General features: G+C 39.3%; 1 protein-coding gene across 1 annotated transcript in view; it reads left to right on the forward strand.

Moving 5' to 3' along the window:
• Positions 1–20966, forward strand: part of ADAMTS6 (ADAM metallopeptidase with thrombospondin type 1 motif 6) — a 2910080-nt gene that overhangs the window by 1336675 nt on the left and 1552439 nt on the right. The window contains exon 7 of the mRNA XM_044063364.1: positions 8704–8806. Coding sequence (XP_043919299.1) covers positions 8704–8806 — 103 coding nt within the window. The remainder of the gene's footprint in view (positions 1–8703; positions 8807–20966) is intronic.

Consider the following 20966-nt stretch of genomic DNA (forward strand, 5'->3'; position numbering starts at 1 on the left):
TAATGTAAGTGATGTTTGTATGGTTATAAAAGGGAACTGGCTCATTCTACTGATTGATGAGGGGCTAAAAAAGATCGTAGGGATGAAACCAGGCTTCTGTTTTAAAAATGCAAGGAATCTTAAGCAGAGATTTTGCTTTAAACATAATTCTTTATGGTCAGATAAAACCAAACAGCAGGAACAGGATCGATTCACCACTCAGGGCTGCAACACATGGCACTGTTAAATGGTAGCAAAAAACAAAATGTACCAAACCACGGCAATGAGAAGGCATATAATTCCAATAGATAAACGTTTAATGTTAGAGCTTTCACAGTTTACAATCAGACAAATTCACAAAGTTACACCCTTCATTTAAAAATAATATCAACCAATAAAATTCTTCTTCCAATTAATAGATGTAATTCATTAAAAGGCATATAGCACCTTAAGCAACTATGAAAAACTGTGAAAAGAACATCATAAAAATATATAAAATACATTATATAATTCCAAAACGATGTCATACGGAAACAATTACATAAATAGCCCCATTAATTCAACATATAAATTAATAAATTTACAAATTTAATAACACACGCAACTAAAAGCATATTAAAAGATATAAAACAATGCAGATATATTTAATTTAACTAGAGGTCTGTTCTTAAGAACAGGCTTGATACAAATCTTATCGTTCAAGCCTTTACCCTTATGGGCACGCATTCTGATAATCCATTTCAATTCACAGTTCTGAACCCTATTACTAACATCACCACCCCGAAGCCCTGGGGCTATAATCTACCACCATAAACCTAAAAGTATGAGTTTTATTGTGAGATATATGCTTGGCTTCCTCCCACAATTCAAAGAAATACAGCTGGACCATTTCTGCCCAAGCCTCTGGTGAAAACTGGCTTCATTCCAAGTTGGACTTTCCCGGTAAACAAATGTTAAAATAAAAAAATAAAAAATATTAAAGATTATAGCATTATGGTCTGCTAATAGACATGAAACTATTGAAACTTCTCTGATATGTGAAAATAGATTGTTTGTGACAAAAATGTTATCAATATTTGTTTGTGTTCCACATCTGTATGAGTAATGTGTAAATTTAAGTGAGTTTGTTTTCCTTAGCTCATATCCATCCTTTAAATTCATTAGAGTTACAAAATCTGTTAAGTGTTTGACTGAAGATGTGATTCTCAGCTTTCTATCTGTAGTGGAATCTTTGTTTGATAAATTACAATTAAAATCACCAGCCATTATGACTTTACCTTTCGTGTAATAGGCTGTAGTATCTAAGTAATCCAATAAGAGTTCACCAATGTACATAGTTTTCTGTTCCACTCAGTTATAACAATGCTTAACATACGTTTTTTATTAACATAGGTATCTTTTACTTTAGGCATTACTGGTGAGTTCTTCCATAAAATGAGAGTGTCTCTTCTTTTAGCTCGAAAGCCAGAACCTGCTAAAACCAAATAATTCTTTAATGAATGTTTATTTATGTCTTTATTAAGTAAATGTGTTTCCTGTAGAAATTCTGTTTGAGCTTTATGTAATTGCAAGTATTTGAACAGACTAGCCCTCCTTACTGGATTATTCAATCCATTAATATTAATAGATATGCAGTCAAATCGATTTCTTATAGAACGCACATACCAGGGAAGTTCAGTCTGATAGCAGACAAGTTGAGTAGGTCCATACTACTACTACCTCATCAGTGGCCTGTCAACAAGGAAGTGGCAGAAATGATTTTCCAACAATGGGGCCAACCATGCTCTGACCTATTTTCACCTCCCCTAAACAACAAGTGCAGCAGATTCTTTGCCATAATCCCCCACTGAGGGACGCTGTCCTACACAATTGGCCCCCATATCTCCTCTATGCTTATCCCCACTACTCCATTAAGTCCCAAATTTCTACAGAAGGCATCTTGGTTGAAGAGCAAAGTCATTCTCATTGCCCCTTACTGGCCTTGACAAATTTGGTTTCCTTTCCTTTGGCCTCATCAGATTTACCCGCTTTGGATTCTGAATCCAGTTTCAGACCTCCTGTATCATCTGACAGACATGATTCACCCAAACATTGTGAGCCTAAAGATGACTGCATGGTTTCTCCAAGCTCTCTTCTCCGGTATACCACATTCTTTTGTCTTCCCACAAAGCTTCCACATGAAAATTTTGCAGGAACAAGTATAAAAGGTTTGTCTTTTGGGTGCAGCAGCAAGATGTACCTAAGATTCTTGAATTCTTGGCTTCTGTTTTTAATGATGGGTTAGTCCCTCAATGGTTAACGTTCATTTAGTGGCAATTTCCTTTTTCTGTATCGGAATTGATAATTCCACATTGGCTTCTTCACGTCCTTGTAAGGCATTTATAAAAGGAATCTTTCTACCCAGGCCATGCTTTAAAGAACCTACTCTGCCATAGGATCTGAATGTAATGTTGCAGACCCTTACTCAGAAACCATTTGAGCCAGCTACAAAATGTGATTTGAAATATTTAACTTGGAAAACTATATTCCTGCTTGCCATAACATTGGCTAGGAGGGTTTCAGAACTTCAAGCTTGATTCTCTAAAGCTCCTTATTTAATATTGCATAAAGATAGTGTGTCAGTAAAAAACATTCCATCCTTTCTTCCTAAGCTGGTGTCAAGATCTAACATTAACCTCCCTATGTTCTTTCCAAATTTTTCAAACAAAGGAGAGTAACTTTTGCATTTACTAGATGTCCACAGACAACCATGTTTCTCTCTTCACAGATCAGAGAAATTTCGAAAAACAGATCAATTATTTATCGTTTTCAGAAAAGAAAAGATAAACTATATGCAAGTGATAAGAAATTTATTCCCAGCTTGGTGGGTTGTTCACTAATAGATGGCTTTTAGCCTGAATGCAGGGCCTTGTAACTTGTAACCTATGCACAAGACAGAAAATTAATCAGTTTCTTATCTTTCTCAAATGTTAGCAGAGCTGTATTTATTCCCAGGTTTCTGTATGTTGTTTTTTAATTACTAGGGTGTGTCCTTAATAAACTAGAAGTTGTATGTTATTTTGTAGCCTAATTTGCTAGTTACTCTTCTTCTTGGACACACTAGTCCTTAGGTTAGCTGTACCTCTTTCATACAACTTCCTTTTAAACACCTGCATCATGTTGATATGATGCAGTATTCATTCTTACATCTTTACCATGATGTTTGAAGAAATCCATGCAAAACTACACAAATTAGAGTTTAATAATCAGCAGAGATGCAGTTGTGCTTCTTCTATGTGTTTCTCAGATGTTTAACTTGTCTAATGCATTAATCGTTCATAAGTATTTTGGCCAGAGTCTTCTATGTGTCTTTTGCCTGATAGAACCTTATGAAATGATGTTGAAGTCGTGTTCAGTTCTCTTTTGTATAATAATTTCATGTTTGCTTTTCAAACTTAGATTCTATACAGAATTCTCTCAAGTATAATTAAATGTATAATATGAATATAAAGCAGAGTACGACCACCACAGAAGAATAAATGAAATCCAAAATTTATTAGAACAAGCGCTTTCACGTGCGACCACTGCACGCTTCTTCAGGTCTCAATACATAATACTAAAACAGATCAGTTATATATCCTGTTCAGATATATCCAATTAGAAAAATCAAACAATTAAATAATTAAATAATCAAACCTCAATTATTTAAAAAAACTCTACTATATTGCTTAAGACAGATGGAAATGCTTTCAAAGCACTAATTTCATAGTATAGAACATTCGATTACAACAAAATGCATAGCTTCAAATATATAAAGTGCATAGAATAGTGCAATATAAGTTGATAAACAGACAAATAGATAAAAATATATACATATTAAACATCTCAAATACATGTGGAAATATCAATTTAAATAAATACTGTATGTAAATCAATTACGAGCCTCTAATACAGGCTTAATACTCATATATTGGTTCAAACCTGGCTCCTTGTGAGCTTTTAGCTTAAAAATCCATGAGAGTTCCGTGTTTTCAAGATAATTCATGTTATCACCTCCCCTAACGGTCTTATTCACTAATTGCAGAACCCTAAATCTAAAATTGTGACCTGCTCGATCAATGACATGTTTGGCTAGAGCGTTACGTTGGTCTAGCTTCTTCATGTCGTAAACATGATTATAAATTCTATTCTTCAGTTTCCTTGTGGTAAGTCCCACGTAAAACGCAGGACATTGTGTGCAAGTCGCTAAATAAATAAGGTTCTCTGCATTACAATTTGCATAAAATTATAAATATTATATATTGTATATATAATACATAAATGTATAATATATTTTTAATATAGATAAATATATATATATATATGTAAATACATATAAATATATAAATATTATTCATATAATATATAATGTATATTTATTATAAAGTATAATTACATTTTAGAATTAAAGGTAGTCACAGGTTATCCAGAGGTAAACTTTTATGCAAGGGAATAAGCCACTGGTGAGGGCAGAGCAAATGAGTGGTAAGGATTAGGTATAACTGTGACTACAGGAAGGCTTTTCTTTACCAAAAGAGTTATAAGTGTTGCATGAAATACTCTGTTTCAGAGTTTGGTATACTGTGCTATAGGCCAAGATCTCTATGTATACTTGAGATAGGTACAATCTGCAGAAGCTTGGTGTGGTGAGGGAGCAGCTCTACGTTTGTTTTTCTAGCTTTTCCTCATTTTCATGTTTTCTACACAAGAGGTATTGTACAAGATGTGAATACTTAAATTTTACTGTAACTGTGTTAAATATCACTAGTTTTATACCCATTTACGTAATAATGAGAATTTAGCTTTGAGGTTTTGACCGAGGCTAGTTTTGGATATTTCACTGGTACATCTCACAAAAGATAACGGTGCCATGTTTATGACCCAGGTAAATTGATTTTTTTTTTTTGAGAAATACATTTCATATCTCCTTTACAGTACCAGCACACAGGCCACTCATGACTCAGAATTTACAAAGCTGGAATATATTTAAGAACCATATGGATGTAATAGCTATAATCTCTTAGATCTGGGTCAAGATTTATTTACATCTTAAAGGGTGACTTTTCCAACCACGTACACTATGCAGTGGAACAGTTGACTGTTAAAAAATACTTGACTTCATCCTTTGAATAGAGAGAGAAATTCAACTGTATTTTACAATAACTGGAAGCACAAATCACCTTTTAAGTCCTCTCCTAATGCTGCTGTTGGAAGCATGCAGATTAAAAAAAAAACAAAAAAAACAAAAAAAAAAACTACAACAAGGGATTGGCGCTACTTTTCAACGTAAGCTGGTCATAGTATAAGAACTTGTCTGATGGCAAAATACTAGGAATGTGATGCAAACACATGCTGCTGGGCTGAGTTCTTTGTTAAAAAGACAGAATTCATTCTTTACATTTATGTCGAAGTAAAGCTAAGCAGAAACTTGCTACTCTGGGAGTGTTTAATTGGGAATCAAGATCCCACATAGCCTGACTTAACTACAGTCTGTCCATTTGCTCTGCATTTAATTTTTTTTATAGAGATTTTTAAAATTCTTTTATTTATCCTCATTTCCCTTACTAAAATTCCTTAAACATTATGTGTAACTAAGCCCAGCTGATGGGGATTCCATGTGGAAGTCTGCAGTAGCTACAAGACCGAGTCTTCCCCTACCTGCCAGTGCTTGCTTCTTAGTCATTATAACACAGGTGTTTAGAGTCTTCTCCCAGGGATCAACCACTTGGCTTGTGTTCAGAATGAGAAAATTACTACCCTTCTGTGATTCACAGTGGAAACATGCCACAGCAGGATGTCATACTTCAGTCCTACCCAAGTATGAGTTGTACTCTGAGACTGTAAAATTGTCTAGTAGAATGTCTTTTGTTATTCACAGTTAACACTGAAGCTCTACTACAGTGACTAAATGCACAGCTAGGATTGCATAGGAATGTCTCTGTGACATAAGTGAATGATATCCAGAACTTAATTCTGATTCAATTATTTATTTATTTAGTGTATATAGTTTTTTTTTCTTAAAGGAGGGAAAGCAATCGGTGATCTGTTTTTACCCAGTGAAGTGCACTGAACACATGCCGTATTTTATATCAGGGCACCATGTTCTTAATGTGATACACTGTTGTAGAACAACTTGACTTTATTCCATCTGTTTTTCTTTAACACACTTTGACATTCTGAACTGCAAAAGTCTTATTGTAGATAATCCCATGTAAAATGCACTGCAACCAGTTTTTGCTTTGAAAGTGATAACCGATCCATTTCCTAATCTTTCAGTTACGCAATCTTGATATAAGATCTAGAATTTACCGTGGATCATTGCAACACAGTACATACTTGTAATGCATGCAGTCTGCCAACATGTATTGGCAAAACACTTATTTTCATACTTGTAATGTGCTAAATACACTTGCCAACTGACCATTACTGTAGTAATTGCAGTGCCTCTGGAAATGCAGCTAAAAGAATACTTGAAATTTAAGGAATAGTGTGCATTATTTTCTTCAGTGTATTCCTCCATTAGTAACTCAATGCCTGCATGGCTTCAGTATGCTGTCTAGATTTATTGCAGGTAAATAACCTGTAAAGTACTACAGTAAGTGACAGAACAGTTGGTAAAGTCTTTTGTTATCAAACCAAAAATTGTTTTCTACTTTACTATACAGATGGTCTCTAGACGGCATTTGCTGTAGATTGGATGTCAGTGCACACTGTCCAGCTTTAGAACAAGGTACAGAACATATGGGCAACCATTTTGCTACAGCAGATTATAAGGTGCTCGCATAACTATATTGTCAGTAGCTTAGTTTTCTAGATTGCCAATACACCGTATGTCCACAAACAGTAAAAGTAGAACCAAGTCACGTCAGTCGCCCTGCTAGACAGGGGTCCAGGGAAGTAAATATTGTGGGAAGAAATATCCAGGGAATTGTTATGGCTAGGCTTGTATAGGCCCTAGGGCTGATAGCCTAGTACCAACCTATGAACCAAAGTATATTGTTGCAGGGTATAATATCCCCCCTAAACCCCAGCCCCCCTATAACATACATATACCAATTCCAAGATCGCATCCTACATTACCGGCAATTACAGATATATTCCAGTTCAAACAAGCAAACCATTCAATACCTTGACAAATCCACTAGTCATTTGAGTAATTTAACACCTCATCACAGATTTTGACCAAACTACCTATCAACATCATATAGATAACCAAATGCAATATTGATAGATAGCTGGATACCAATAAATATATATATATGAGTTTGTGTGTGAGTACTATATCTATGTATATGGATTTTTTGAAGGTATTGGCTTTGCTGACAATCCCAAAGGTCCAGACCACTTAATGAGTCCTGGATCTACTTGCTGTCTCTATAGAAATTGAAAACACAAATGATAACAATACATGCAAGTTGATTTTGTTTACTTTTTACTGAAGCCAAAAGTATTCCATGTTGTAGGTGTATTGGTGGTCTGCAAGTTAATAGTTGATGCATTGTATACTGAAGCTTGTGTTAGGAACTGAGAATGTTTTACTTTATAAATTGTCAAGAATATACAATTCAGAGAGGCAGAGACACATTAATGTTAAGAGTCTAGAATATTCCAGCAACTTTTATTCCTGCACTTGCCTTAAAAAAGAAAATGTTGTAAACATGATTGCCGTTAACACCAGCATTCTATATACCCATTTATTTATTTAACATTTGTTTACCAGGAAAGTCCGACTTGGAACGAGACAGTTTTCAGCAGAGGCCCGGGGAGAAACGCTCCAGATGCATGTCTTTTGTAACGTAGGAGGAAACCGGTGCACCCGGAGGAAACCCAAATGAACGTAGGGAGAACAAGCAGACTTCGCACAGAAGGAACCCCAGCTGAGAATCAAACCAGAGAACCTCTTGCTGTGAGGTGCCGCTGCACCACTGCGCCGTCCACATCAATGAACAGAGTAACTTGCTTTTGGCGTATTCCCATGCATTGTAAATGTTTTCTGAGATGGAAAATAAATTTTCATTTTGCACACTTGAATTATGTTCTTTAAAATATAAAGCTGAGTGTAGGTTTGCTCATCCAGTTTAATCGTGAGCTAAAAATAATTACATGATTTTATATTTGCACATTTTTGTCAGAACTGTTTTGAGGAATGGATTCCAAAATGAGGTGTACCAATCATTTGGGTGTAAAGATATGCTGTAAAATCATTGAGTTACTGTTTTAACTTTACTGCCACATCTTCACTCAATTTCCTAAACTTACCAAGCATGCACTTAAGTAAGCTGTGGAACAATAAATGAAGTAGGTAGTGTTCCATCTGTGTTTTTATTGTTGTTTACGGGATTCTAAGTTGTAACTTGAATATGAAATGAATTTGGCTTGAAGCCATTGGAACAAGTCTCTTTGTTGATTTTGGCAGGGGTGCTTCCTTTTTGAAAAGAAATAACATTTTACCTGCAGGGAATGCAAGATTTAATATTACTCTTTTTTCCTCCTGGAGATGAAACAGGTACAGTAGTGATCCCAGCGTTTTTAAACAAGAAGTTACTATTTGGTAGGGATCTCCAGATTCAGAGATGCAGTAAGAATTACAAATTAATTTGTTCAAGTAAACATCTAGAAGTAAATTGGCAAATTAGTTTTAAATAAGTCTGAACACTATACTTCTTTGTTTTTTACAAGCATCCGTTTTTTCTGTTTTTTTTGTAGCCCTGTCTTTCAGGCTCCCGTGACTTTCGAGAAAAGCAGTGTGCTGACTTTGACAACTCACCATTCCGTGGAAAGTACTACAACTGGAAGCCTTATACTGGAGGTAATTCACAACCGGTGGCCATCTGTTTTAGGCTTATGTGCATCTATACCATTGCTAATTACTGATGTGAAGTTGTTCAATCTCGCCATTCATTCTTCACTGATGGTTTCGGAGCCGATCCATCGGCTCTGACATGGCCATTAGCAATGGTCAAGGTTTACCAGTAGCTCGTGACCAAGCCCCTTATCCCATGATGCACTGCTGGAATTACCTCAGATCTAGTTTGCCACGGCACGGATTTCAGGGGTTCCAGTTCGCTCAAGCCTTTTTTGACACAAAGTCGCAATTTGCAAGTCTTTTTCAAAACTTTTTTATCTCTTATAGATAATTACTTTTATATATATATATATATATATATATATATATATATATATATATATATATATATATATATATATATATATATATATATATATATATATATATATATATATATATATAGCCCTGTAGTTGTCTCTTTAGACCTATTCCCTTGGTGCTTCATAGTTTATTATATTTGTAGCGGCCTCGGGTTGGGCCTAGTTTTCAGTGTGTGTGTGTTTCATTATATTGCTATAGTGCTCATAGTGTAGATAGTGTGCTGTTTCACATTTCTTAGAGTTGGCCTTCCTTTTTCAGGCCATTGTTAGAGTGTGTTTTGTATTCAGTTTAGCCTAAGGATAGCTTTAACTTTTAGGATATATTATACTGTTGGCCTTTTTTTTCTCTGTCATTTCTTAAACAGTGCTGGGTTGTTAGTAATGTGATCTTGACTTCTTTTAGTCTGTATATTGCTTAATATGTCTGAGGAAAAAGACAAGCACCCAATGTCTGGATTCAAAAAATGTCCAGACTGCAGGCAAAAGATGTAATTCGCTGATGGGTATGTTCAGTGTGTGTATTGTTTGGGTGTGGTGCAATTCCAGGAGTCCTGCAGTATTTGCCATTCCTTTTCTTCAAAGGTTCTTTTAGAGAGGAAAAGGAAGCTTGTGGATTGAGATTTGTTGAAGCTTTGTCTGATCAGGATGGGGCCAGCAAGTCCTCTAAATCATCAAAATCATCTACTGATTCAAAGGCATCTAAAAAGTCTAAGAAAGTGGATTCCAGGAATTCGGCTCCACAGCTATCGGAGCTGAGTGTCTCTTCTTTTTGGAGCCAGCCCACTGTCTTGGAGCTGATCTCTGAGAGACCTGTATCTCCACTCCTCCAATCTACACCTTCGGTGCACTCCTCTAGAACTTCTGTCAGCCTCTCGGATGTGGATATGGACCGATTGGTGCAGAAGCTCTTGACACCAGGCCTTGCCAAATTATTGTCGGCTCCAACCCCAGCATTGGAACCGAAGACCACCATCCTGGATTTGACTGCTCCTCCTCCTCTGAGCCGTACTGGATCTTCAGAGCCGGAGGGTGCCGACCTGCTGTTTGTGGAGCCTTTGGAGCTGAGATCTGCCCCGGTGTCATTGGCTCCATCTACTCTGACATCCTCAGTGCCGACCGGGGACTCTAGGGGCCGACATTCTCCTGTCGGGTCCAGGGAGGATAGTCGCACCAACTTGTCGGTGTCAGCTCTTCCTCTCGGGGCCTCAGCTCGGATGAGCTTGGCTCCTACCTCCAGCTTGGAGCCCACGGCCTCAGTACGGGAGGGGATGGCAGTTCCCTCGGATCCGTCAACTCCTTCTCATCGGAGCTGTGATGCCTTCGAAGCCATGAGGAGAGCCTTGTCCCCAAAGACATCCTCGACACCAGGTCTAGCCTCTTCTTTCCCCAAAGTGCCTGTGTTCGCTTCTGACTCCATCGTCCAGGCCAAGCATAGAGACCCTGAGCCTGAGGTAGCTCCACAGGGCACCCCTTGCTCTTCCGAGACCTCCCCAGAGGCTCCCACTGAGGACGTCCCCAGGAAGAGATTGTGTAAGAGGAGACACTTGGACTTTCCACAGGAGTCTTTGACATCTGATACTGACTTGGATGAGTCAGAAGGGTCCCCCCGATCCCCCTCTGAGGATATCTCCTTTGCGGAGATACTCGAGATCCTTAGACAGAGAGGTGATTGGCAGTCCAAAAGCCCTACTGAAAATGAGTCAGTTCTTCTGAAGGCTTTCGGGTCTCAACCTTCCACCACTTGGGTGTCTCCGCCCTTCAATGAGCTCATGCAGCTGGTCTCTTGAAGGGCATTGGAGTCACCGGAGTCCATGGAGCCTGTCCTTTGGAGGGCAAACAAGTTCATTTCTGCACCCGTAGATAAAGTTTTTTGTCCAGTGGAGTCCCTGTTGATGCCATGGTGGTGGCCACCAAGAAGGAAATGTTTGAGACTTCCTTGACGATCCATCCTCCTAACAGAGAATCCAGGATCATGGATCGTTATGGGAAACGCATGTTTAGTTCAGCAACTTTTACACTCCGATCCTTGAACTATTTGACCCACTTCACCAGACTGCAAAGAGATCTCCTTAAGGAGTTGGGTGATACTCTTCAGGGTTCTGTAGCTGCAGGGACTTCGGACAAAGTTGCCACCCAGGTCGCTACCCTAAACTCCATTGTGAATTCGTCCATGCATCTCATATTATATGCAGCTGATGGGACGAGTAGAGCAGCAGGTACAGGAGTTGCGCTAAGACGACTTTTCTGGATGCGCTTGTGTTCCTTCGCGGAGCCCTTTAAGTCTTCATTTGTCAACACCCTGTTTGATGGCTCATCTCTCTTTGGGCCCAAAGTGAAGGAAACCCTTACCAGGTGTGAGCAGGATGGAAAGACTGTCTGCCGTCGGAGTCCGTTTCTCCACCTCTACTTGGCCTTACCCCAAAGGCCAACGGGGAGGGAAAATGTGGTTCCGAAAAGCCCAAGGAGCCTTTCAGGACAAACGTGGTCAACCCCCCTCTAGGGGCAGAGGAAGGGGTAACAATGGAAGACGCCACCCTTGCGGCAGAGGGGGTCTGCAACACCAGGGTGACAGAGATCACTTCTCTGGTCAACCCTATCAGCGCTCCTGAAGGGAGACCTGACTGTCCTGCTCTGGAGGCAGTTGGGGGTCCCTTGTCTTTATACCCAGATGCCTGGCAAGATATAACAAATGACAGCTGGGTAAAAAGCATTATTTCCAGAGGGTATTTCATACCATTCTTCACCCAACCTATGCCCCCAAGAAGAATCCCGGACATTCCACCCAGTTACAGGGAACAAGCAACAATAAAGGTCTGCAAGTTGCTAGGAAAAAGAGTCATCCATCCAGTCTCAGCAGACCAACTAGCATTCGGAACTTACTCAAGATTCTTTTTGGTTCCAAAGAAGACAAGGGGACTGGAGACCTAATTTGGACCTCAACAGACTAAACCAATTTGTAAAGAAAGAGAAGTTCCTGATGGTCACGCTTCAGTCGATACTTCCCTTTTTAGGGAAAGACAATTGGATGTGCTCGATAGATCTCAAGGATGCGTACTACCACATAAAAATGGCCAGGCCATCCAGAGATAATTTGCGTTTCCGGCTGGGAGCCAGTCATTATCAGTTTCAAGCCCTGCCCTTTGGTCTCACTACAGCCCCCAGAGTGTTCACCAAATACATGGCAGTGGTCACGGCTCATCTGAGGCATCTTGGATTCAAGGTGTTTCCATACCTAGACAATTGGCTCCTTACCTCCACCACCAGGCATCAACTTATTCAAGCAAGAGCATACACTCTGACATCACTTAGGCATTACAATCAACTCAGAAAAATCTGCCTTGGTGCCATCGCAGTATATTGTCTTTATAGGGGCAGAGTTAGACACTTCAACCACCACTCTACGACAACTAACCAAGAGGGTTTTTCTCCTTCGTCAGCATGTCAAATCACTTGTGTCAAAGGGCAGAGCACCCGCCTCAGAAGTCTTAAAAGTATTAAGTTTGAAGGCTTCAGCGATCTTGGCCATACCTTTAGCAAGGATGTATATGTGGATTCTTCAATGGCTGCTGTTCACCCAATGGTTCTATCAGGAACTTCCAATGAGTCATATGATTTTGATTACAAACTCTTGCAAGAGAGATCTCCAGTGGTGATTGACGTCTGTTCATGTATCCATAGGACATCCCTTTATTCTACCCCCTCCAGTAGCCACTGAGACCACGGATGCTTCCCTGATATGGTGGGGGGGCATTTTCAGGGAATGACCGCCCAAGGCACATGGTCAGATCAAGACTCCCACCTGCATGCCAATGTCCTGGAGATGAGAGCAGTACCTCTGGTGTTGCAGTACTTTCAGGACTCTCTTCCTCTAGGGACGATTGCAGTTCAAACAGACAACATGTCGGTAGTCTGGTATTTTAACAAGCAAGGTGGGACCAAGTCTTACCCCCTTTGCCGAGAAGCCCTCAGAGTTTGGCAGTGGGCTGTCTACTCCCAGCGTTTTCTGTTGGCAACGCACATCCTGGGGAGATCCAACGCGATAGCAGACAAACTGATCAGGTAAATTCTGTTGCCACACGAGCGATCCCTCAAACAAGAGATTGTGGACAGGAATTTCCGCAAATGTGGCCAGCCTTGCTGCGATCTTTTTGCCAGTCATGTCAACACGAAATGCAGAAGCTACTTGGCCCTGATTCCCCCTCTGGAACAACCCCCGGGAGACTCACTCGTACACGATTGGCCCCCGGGTCTCCTCTGTGCATTCCCTCCAATCCCTCATATACCCAGACTTCTACAGAAAGCAGTGTTGCTGGGAAGGACTATCATCCTCATAGCCCCACACTGGCCTCGGCAGATTTGATTCCCATTCCTTCATCATGATCTATTGGAGGATCCATTGATTCTGGACCCAGTTCCAGACCTTCTGACAAATCTGTCGGGGGACCTCCATCCCTCATTGCAGTCACTGAAGCTCACAGCTTGGCTGCTCCAGTTCCCATCATAGCCAGGCTTCATGATCTGTCTGATGAGACAAGACAGATCCTCTTGTTTTGTCATAAAGCCGTCCACCAGGAGACTATATCTTAGTAAGTGGAAGAGATTTTCCATATGTGCTTCTAAGCAGAACATTGATCCTTATCAAGCCCCCTTGCCATCCATTTTAGAATTCTTGACTATGATTTTTAATGAAGGAGCTGCAGTTGCTACAGTTCAGGTCCAGTTGGCTGCTATATCTGACTTTAATCTCGGAGTAGACAGGCTAAACATAATGTCCTACAAGTTGTCCAAGGCATTTCTCAAAGGGTCCTTCCACATGAGGCCTCCAGTGAAAACTCCTTATTCTCCTTGGAATCTAAACTTTGCTGTCTCACATGATTCTTCCCCCATTTGAACCAGCATCATCTTGTGATCTCAAATTTTTATCATGGAAAACCATATTCTGGTGGCTATTACTTCTGCCCGCAGAGTGTCAGAACTTCAAGCCTTATCTATCAGCCCTCCTTATTTGATTTTTCATGCTGATAGAGTATCTCTTAGGACAAACCTCTCTTTTTTGCCCAAAGCTTGTTCTGAATCCAATATCAACCAAGTCATTGAGTTGCCAGTCTTCTTCCCTAACCGTTCCAACAAATTAGAGTACATGCTGCATAAACTTGACATTCACAGACAGCTCAGGTATTATTTGGACAGAACAAAAGATGTTAGAAAATCAGACCAGCTCTTTGTGTCTTTCTCTGAAGCCAGAAAAGGTAGACCAGTGGCTAAAACAACACTTTCGAAGTGACTATCTGATTGTATCACTTTTGTTTATTCAGCTGCTAATATGCCCTTACTGCACAAGATTAAAGCTCATTCTACCAGAGCAGTTTCAACATCTTCTGCATTTCAAGCCAAATTACCCCTTGATAACATTTGTGCTGCAGCCACTTGGTCTAAACCTCATACCTTTATCACTTGTTACAAAGTTGATAAGGCCTCCAGGAATAGGGCTTCCTGTGGGTCTACGGTCCTGAAGAATGTACTCCCATGAGCCACACGAGATTCAGGGTGCTTGGGATGCTACCCATCAGTGAAGAATGAACGGCAAGATTGAACAACTTCACATTAAGAAGTTATGTACTCACCATAACGTTCCATGTGAGTTGTTCCATCTCGCCTTCATTCTTACGTCCCTCCCTCCATCCCCCAACTGGCTGATAGTTGACCTAGAGGCTGATCTCATCCTGGTTATTCAATCTTTCTCTCTCTTGGGAGAGTAATTCTCTCACAGGGATATGGTACACACAGCAAACAAGATCTGAGGTAATTCCAGAAGTGCATCATGGGATAAGAGGCTTGGTCTCGAGCTACTGGTGAACCTTGAGCTTTGCTAACGGCCGTTTCAGAGCCGATGGATCGGCTCCAAACCCAACAGTGAAGAATGAAGGCGAGATGGAACAAATCACATGGAATGTTATGGTGATTACATAACGTCTTATTACCTTATTTTCTGAAAACAGTATGCCAGTATCGATTACTTTACTGAAGCAGGGCCATTTTATACAAAACTAGTAACCAATATCCATAAATCTTTCTTAAGTAAAGGTAAATAGATATAGTTTAAGCAGTATGACATCCAGGGTAGTCCACTCTGTCTCTCTCCTTTTAGTTGCAGCCAATTCCTAGAGTGACCCTGTAGACAGCCATCACTATCTGTGGTCCTTACAAGACAAGGAGAGAAATGGAAATAGGTTTTCAAGTCATTTGTCCATATTACCCTTGCACACACACACCTAAGGATAATTTAGATTGCCTGAGCCACCTACTGCATGTCTTTGGAGTGTGGGAGAAAACCCAGGTGAACACGGGGAGGACACCAGAGAACCTCTTGCTGTGAGGTCACAATACTACCTTACTAAAGATTAAATTTATATAGCCAGTGCTGGCCTGAAGAACTCTACTTTTCACATACAAAAGAATGATTCACTCAGGTACTGGATGCAGCACCTATCTCGTTATTTAATAAAGCAATTGAATTTTCAAGATAGAAAAGAGTATCCACTTTGGTAGACTTGCATATTCCTTACAGGCATGTTGTCTCACTTTACAGTGTGCTGATTTAAGCTACATACTTAATATGTATATGTTACTTTACTATTAGTTATGCTGTTATAAAGAAAAAAAATAACAGAATTTAGTAAACACAAATTCCATTTTGCTAGTGTGCCTTTAGGCCTGAAATCTGTTCCTATGTTATGAGACGCTGCAGTCGAGGGGGTACTCCATACAGGATTATGAAATGAGATTGCAGACAACTTCTATGTTGTCTGAAACAAATTTGTTTGAATGTGTGGATAAGGTAGGGGGCTTTCCTGTCATCCTGAAAGGGTTCTGGTAAGTAAAGATTCCACAAATGAAAGAGGTTACGTTAAGATATGGTAGTACTAGGTCAACGAGTACACATTAAAATAGTATATATCTGTTGTTCCATATGTACAGTTAAGAGCAAAATGTCAATCCTGTATGGAAGCTACACATCTGCAGTGTAGTCTGATTTAAAGGAAATAGTCATCCAGAAACTGAAACAGTGTGCGTTTTTCACCATGTGTTAATCTCCTCTACATTACTAATCCCTTAGAACCACTCTGCATGTCTTGTACAGTTTTTTTTTTCATTTGTTCTTTCCCAATATGGTCTAGTTGGTTACTGCCATAATGATATGATTTATTTTTTTTACTTTTTCTTTCTTCCACATTTGATTTTGTGTTCCCGTAAGGTGACATAGCTTTAGGCGCTATAAATCAAATAGTGTGTTTCTGCATTCATGCATAATGGCAGTTTCTTGCTCCTACAGTGCACTTTCTTGTCTCCATAGTATAAACACAGTCTAGAGACAGAGAATCATGAGGTTTGCTTATGCAGTTACTTAATTGCAATGACACTATGAATCCTTCTGTGATACCATCTTCATAAACAGTTTTGATGTGTATTTTTTACCAAATTACTGTAGTCTATTCTAACCGGAAGCTAATAAAAACATTTATATTGTACTCAAAATTGTATCCCAGGCAAGTAGCTAAATTGGTTGTTTTGTAATGTTTTCAGATCTGTTGCTGTCTTTCTGTATCACTGTTGCAGTATTCTTTATACTTGGGATCGCCTGCTGAAGACACCCTTACATCAGGCAGCATACCAAAGCCTTTACCCCTTCCTGGCATTGTACATTAGGTGTATCTCCTTCAAATAAGGTATATATGTGATGTACGGATGCCTAATCCTTAGAACTTCTTTGCCACCAGTCTGAAAGCTACTTCTGAATTCGGTCTGTTCTGACATTCACTGAGCTCTTCTTTTGTCTGTAGGCAGTCTAGACAGCCTGTTTAGAAGTAAGAGAGTTTCTAAGTGGATTTTCCCAGATAAATCTACTCAGAATACTAGAGGCAAAAAAAAAAAAAAAAAAACGTTTCCTTTCATGACAGGAAGTTTGGTTTGGCAGTGCCTAAGCAAACCATCTCCTCCTGGATCTCTAAGGCCATTTCTTTTTGTTATTCTTTTCACGAAAAGCAGATTTTCTCTTCTGTCCATGCTCATTCTACCAGGGTACTAGCCTCTTCTGGTGCTTTTTGTAAGGGTTAGGATACTAGATCCATCTTGGAAGTTGCTACTTGATCTTCTGTCCACACTTTTACCAAGCCTTATAAGTTAGATGGCATTTCCAAGGCAGGATTTGCCAGGGCTATCCTTCATGGGTTCGTGGAGGGCTCTTCTCTGCCTTCCTCCTCCCATACTTTCCAGTAGCTTTTGTACTCACCTAGGTATAAAGAATACTGCAACAGTGATAAGGAAGGACATAGTACAGTTGTGTAAGATCTTACTATAGCAATAGATGCCCTGCTTCTCACTGTGGCTATATTCAGTCCCTCTCTCTTGCCTCCTTTTTATTTATCTGTTGCCCTATTGCTGACCGAGGGGTTTCATCTTATGTCCTGTTTCCCCTCTTGGATGGTTATGTTATTGTTTTTCTGGGGTTGCTGTGGTTCTCCTGGGGCACGTCAGTTCTGAGGATTAGGCATCCATATATCACATACATACCTAATGCCTTACACGAAGGACATACATCTGACTTAAGATGCCTGGAAGGTGTTAAGGCTTTAGTATGCTGGCCAGACATTAGGCTGCTATTGGCAGGATATCCAAAGTATAAAGAATACTGCAGCAATGTTATGGTAAGATCTAGCAAACTTGCATACCATCTCGCACACCCTTAGGTATCGGGTATAGAAGTTGTTGGTCATTTATCTGTCTAGCCGCTGAGACTTAAAAAGTCTGGAAATTAACCTCATGTGATTTTTGATATTCCACACTTTTTATTTTTGTAAAATTACACGAGTAATTGCAACAATTCACTGGCCAAAATTGAGAGGACTGTTTTTGTTTGCTTGTTTGTAGAGGGTTGCAGTATAACTGATCCTTTCTCATTGTATACAGATTTTCCAACAAATAACTCTTTAGAAAAGTTTTACTTTAGCCATAAGTATAACCTCTAACAGTTAATGACCTCAGAAAGATACACACAAAGGACGTAAGCCTGTGGATGGCAACTTCAAGATCATATTTAAAAGTATAAAACGCCCTTTTCTTTTCAAACAAAAAAGTGTCTGCATGCATCTTTATACTTTTGAACACTTTTTGTATGAAAATAAAACAGCATTTCATGCCTTTAAACATGATCTTTAATAGCAGAAACTATAGAAAGAACATTGCCCTGTGTCTTGCTGCCTGAGATGAAAATTGCTTAAAAAATATAATGGGGTTTTCATGATGGGTGTGTGGCAGGTAAACAGGAAAATAAAAACCTAAAAGATGCTGAAGGCCTTCTGGGCACTAAAGTACATCTAGGTGATATTATAATAAGAAAATAACTCTTGGACAATGTTAATTACTTTGGAAGCTGAAGGTTTCCTCTTAAATGAATATTAACAAGTGATGTAAAGTGAGTTATGACAAGAAAGTTGTGGAGATGTACTGCTTTAAGATACCAGCAACATTCTGGTTTGACGTAAACTGAAAATTTTGTCCACCTTTGAGATATTGAATTATCACTTGTGACATAGGCAAATTTACATTTATATAATTTACTCCTACCCTTTTTTAAAGATCCTCTTTCCTGTGCTTTTATCTCTGTTACAATATTTACTACTTCAAATATAGCTGGTTTAGATTATGATTTCTTAGTAATTGCATTTTTGGCAGCCACCAGAATTAACAAGTCCGTACCTTGGGTGAGATAGGAGAGAAATGGCTCCTGAGGGTACTTACAGAAGTGTAGAGAGAAAGGCATATCCTAGATGACTGGAGAATAAACATACTCATACCTGTGTACGGGAGCAAAGGGGACATCTACAGCTGTGGGCAGTACAAAGGCATCAAATTCCTATCACAATGCACAAAAGATCTAGAGAGAGTGATTGATAAACTGATAAGCAGAGTAGTAGAAAGTAAGATGGGAAATCAACAGTTTGGATTTAAATCAGGATGCAGCACAACTGACTCAATGTTTGCAGTGAGACTGATAGTTGAGAAGAAACAAGAGATTAGGAAAGAGTCCAACTGGGCATTCCTAAACTTAGAGAAAGCATATGAAAAGGTCCCTAGAAAGAGCGGGGAGGGAGTCATAGTTTTAACTGTAATCAGCCATTTGCTTACAATGCATCAATGCATGGATTGGCTAATTTCAGTGAAGTGTTTTTATTTATTTTTTTTATTTTGTTCTTCTGTTGAAGAGTGGGGGCTGTTCACAATACCAGCCCAGTGCACTGGTTGAACCAGCTATGCTTCTGTCAATACCCACCCTTTGTCCCCCCTTGGGGTAATAGTTGTTTTTTCTTTGTGGTGGGGTAAGATATTCACTTATTGTTTCCTTCCACCCCAAAAAACTCCCTGTACTCTCTAAAATTCACCCTGCCTTTAATGTTATTTCCTCTGGGTTCACACATTTATTTACACATTTTTTTTATATTGCTTAACTTATTGTTTATTAGGGCTTGAAAGCTGTGAAGATGGTGCAAACATATGCACCTCTTATGCAAGCACACATATATATGCCTTGGGTAGGCATGTACACCTCATAGGTGAAGAATCCTGACCTTTGGAAGGCTGGACAAATGGACAAGACCTTTGCAAGAAAGATCCAGATGTAAAGAATACTGCAAGAATGATCTATTCAAGCACCTACCAGGCTAACTACCTACATAATTATACTTGCTTTCATTTTGAACCAATGCCCTTTTGACCACTTTTTGCAGTCAGAATTGAATGTGATTTAATTTTGTTTGGCCAAACATCTTATATCCTCTTCCTGTGTATTTCAGTCTTCAGGTGTTCAAGGGGGGTTGCCTCTACATAAAACCTTTCATTGAATGGCTCTTTGACTTTTTTTTGTCAAAAGTGCATTCAGTCAAATGGCTTTCTTTTGAACCCCCCCTAATTATCTTCTAATGCATCTTAGTATTTCATTATGACTTATCACTGTTCTTAGACATTTCTTGCTTGCTTTTTGGCCATTTCATACAGCTATCCTCAAATGATTTTCCTTTATTTTTCTGCTAATGTTTTTCTAGTGTCCTCTTACTCCTATCCTACATTTTTGCTTCTCAAATGCATTGTTTTGAATTTGTTAAGTTGAATTTGAGCTATGATGTTTATGATCATCCCTGGTACCTTGTGGTCTTCTTTCAGCCTTCCCATACTTTCTTTGCTATTTGCCATGTTGCATAAACGTGTGTCTTCAGATGAAAACAATTCTCATTTCTTGTGCTTCTGCAGAGTGGCATTCTAGTCATAGCTATCCTTTCATATGAGTGAATATGTCGTCCTTTCTGTCTCATTGCCTAGTCATAATTTTAAACAAGTTGTCACTCAAAAACCTTTCTCATATCTCTCTTAATTTCTTACTAATCATGTGTGGCCCTTACCAGTTTGGCCAGCAAACCAACCTATCTTGAGGCCTTCTGGAATATTTGCTCCCCCATTCTACATGGTTAAAGACCTCATTCCCCCTTCCAGTGGAGATTTAGTATTTCAGTGCTACTCTTACTGCTGCAGTAGTGGGTGGTGCAAAACAAACCCCCAGTAACTGTCATGCACTGCTGTGATAATCTATTGGTCATATCAAATTCATTAGTCTAATACCTTCAGCTGAACATGCATTGCATTAAGTTAATTTTTCAATGTGCTACTGCACAGAAATGTTGCCATCTTTACATGCGATTTTTATGCGGGCCTTCTGAACATTGCCTTCTAGTCTTCATAGAAGGCACTCC

Source organism: Protopterus annectens, chromosome 2.part1, assembly GCF_019279795.1.
Source record: "Protopterus annectens isolate FY-2018-M chromosome 2.part1, PAN1.0, whole genome shotgun sequence".
NCBI classification, from domain to species: Eukaryota; Metazoa; Chordata; order Ceratodontiformes; family Protopteridae; genus Protopterus; species Protopterus annectens.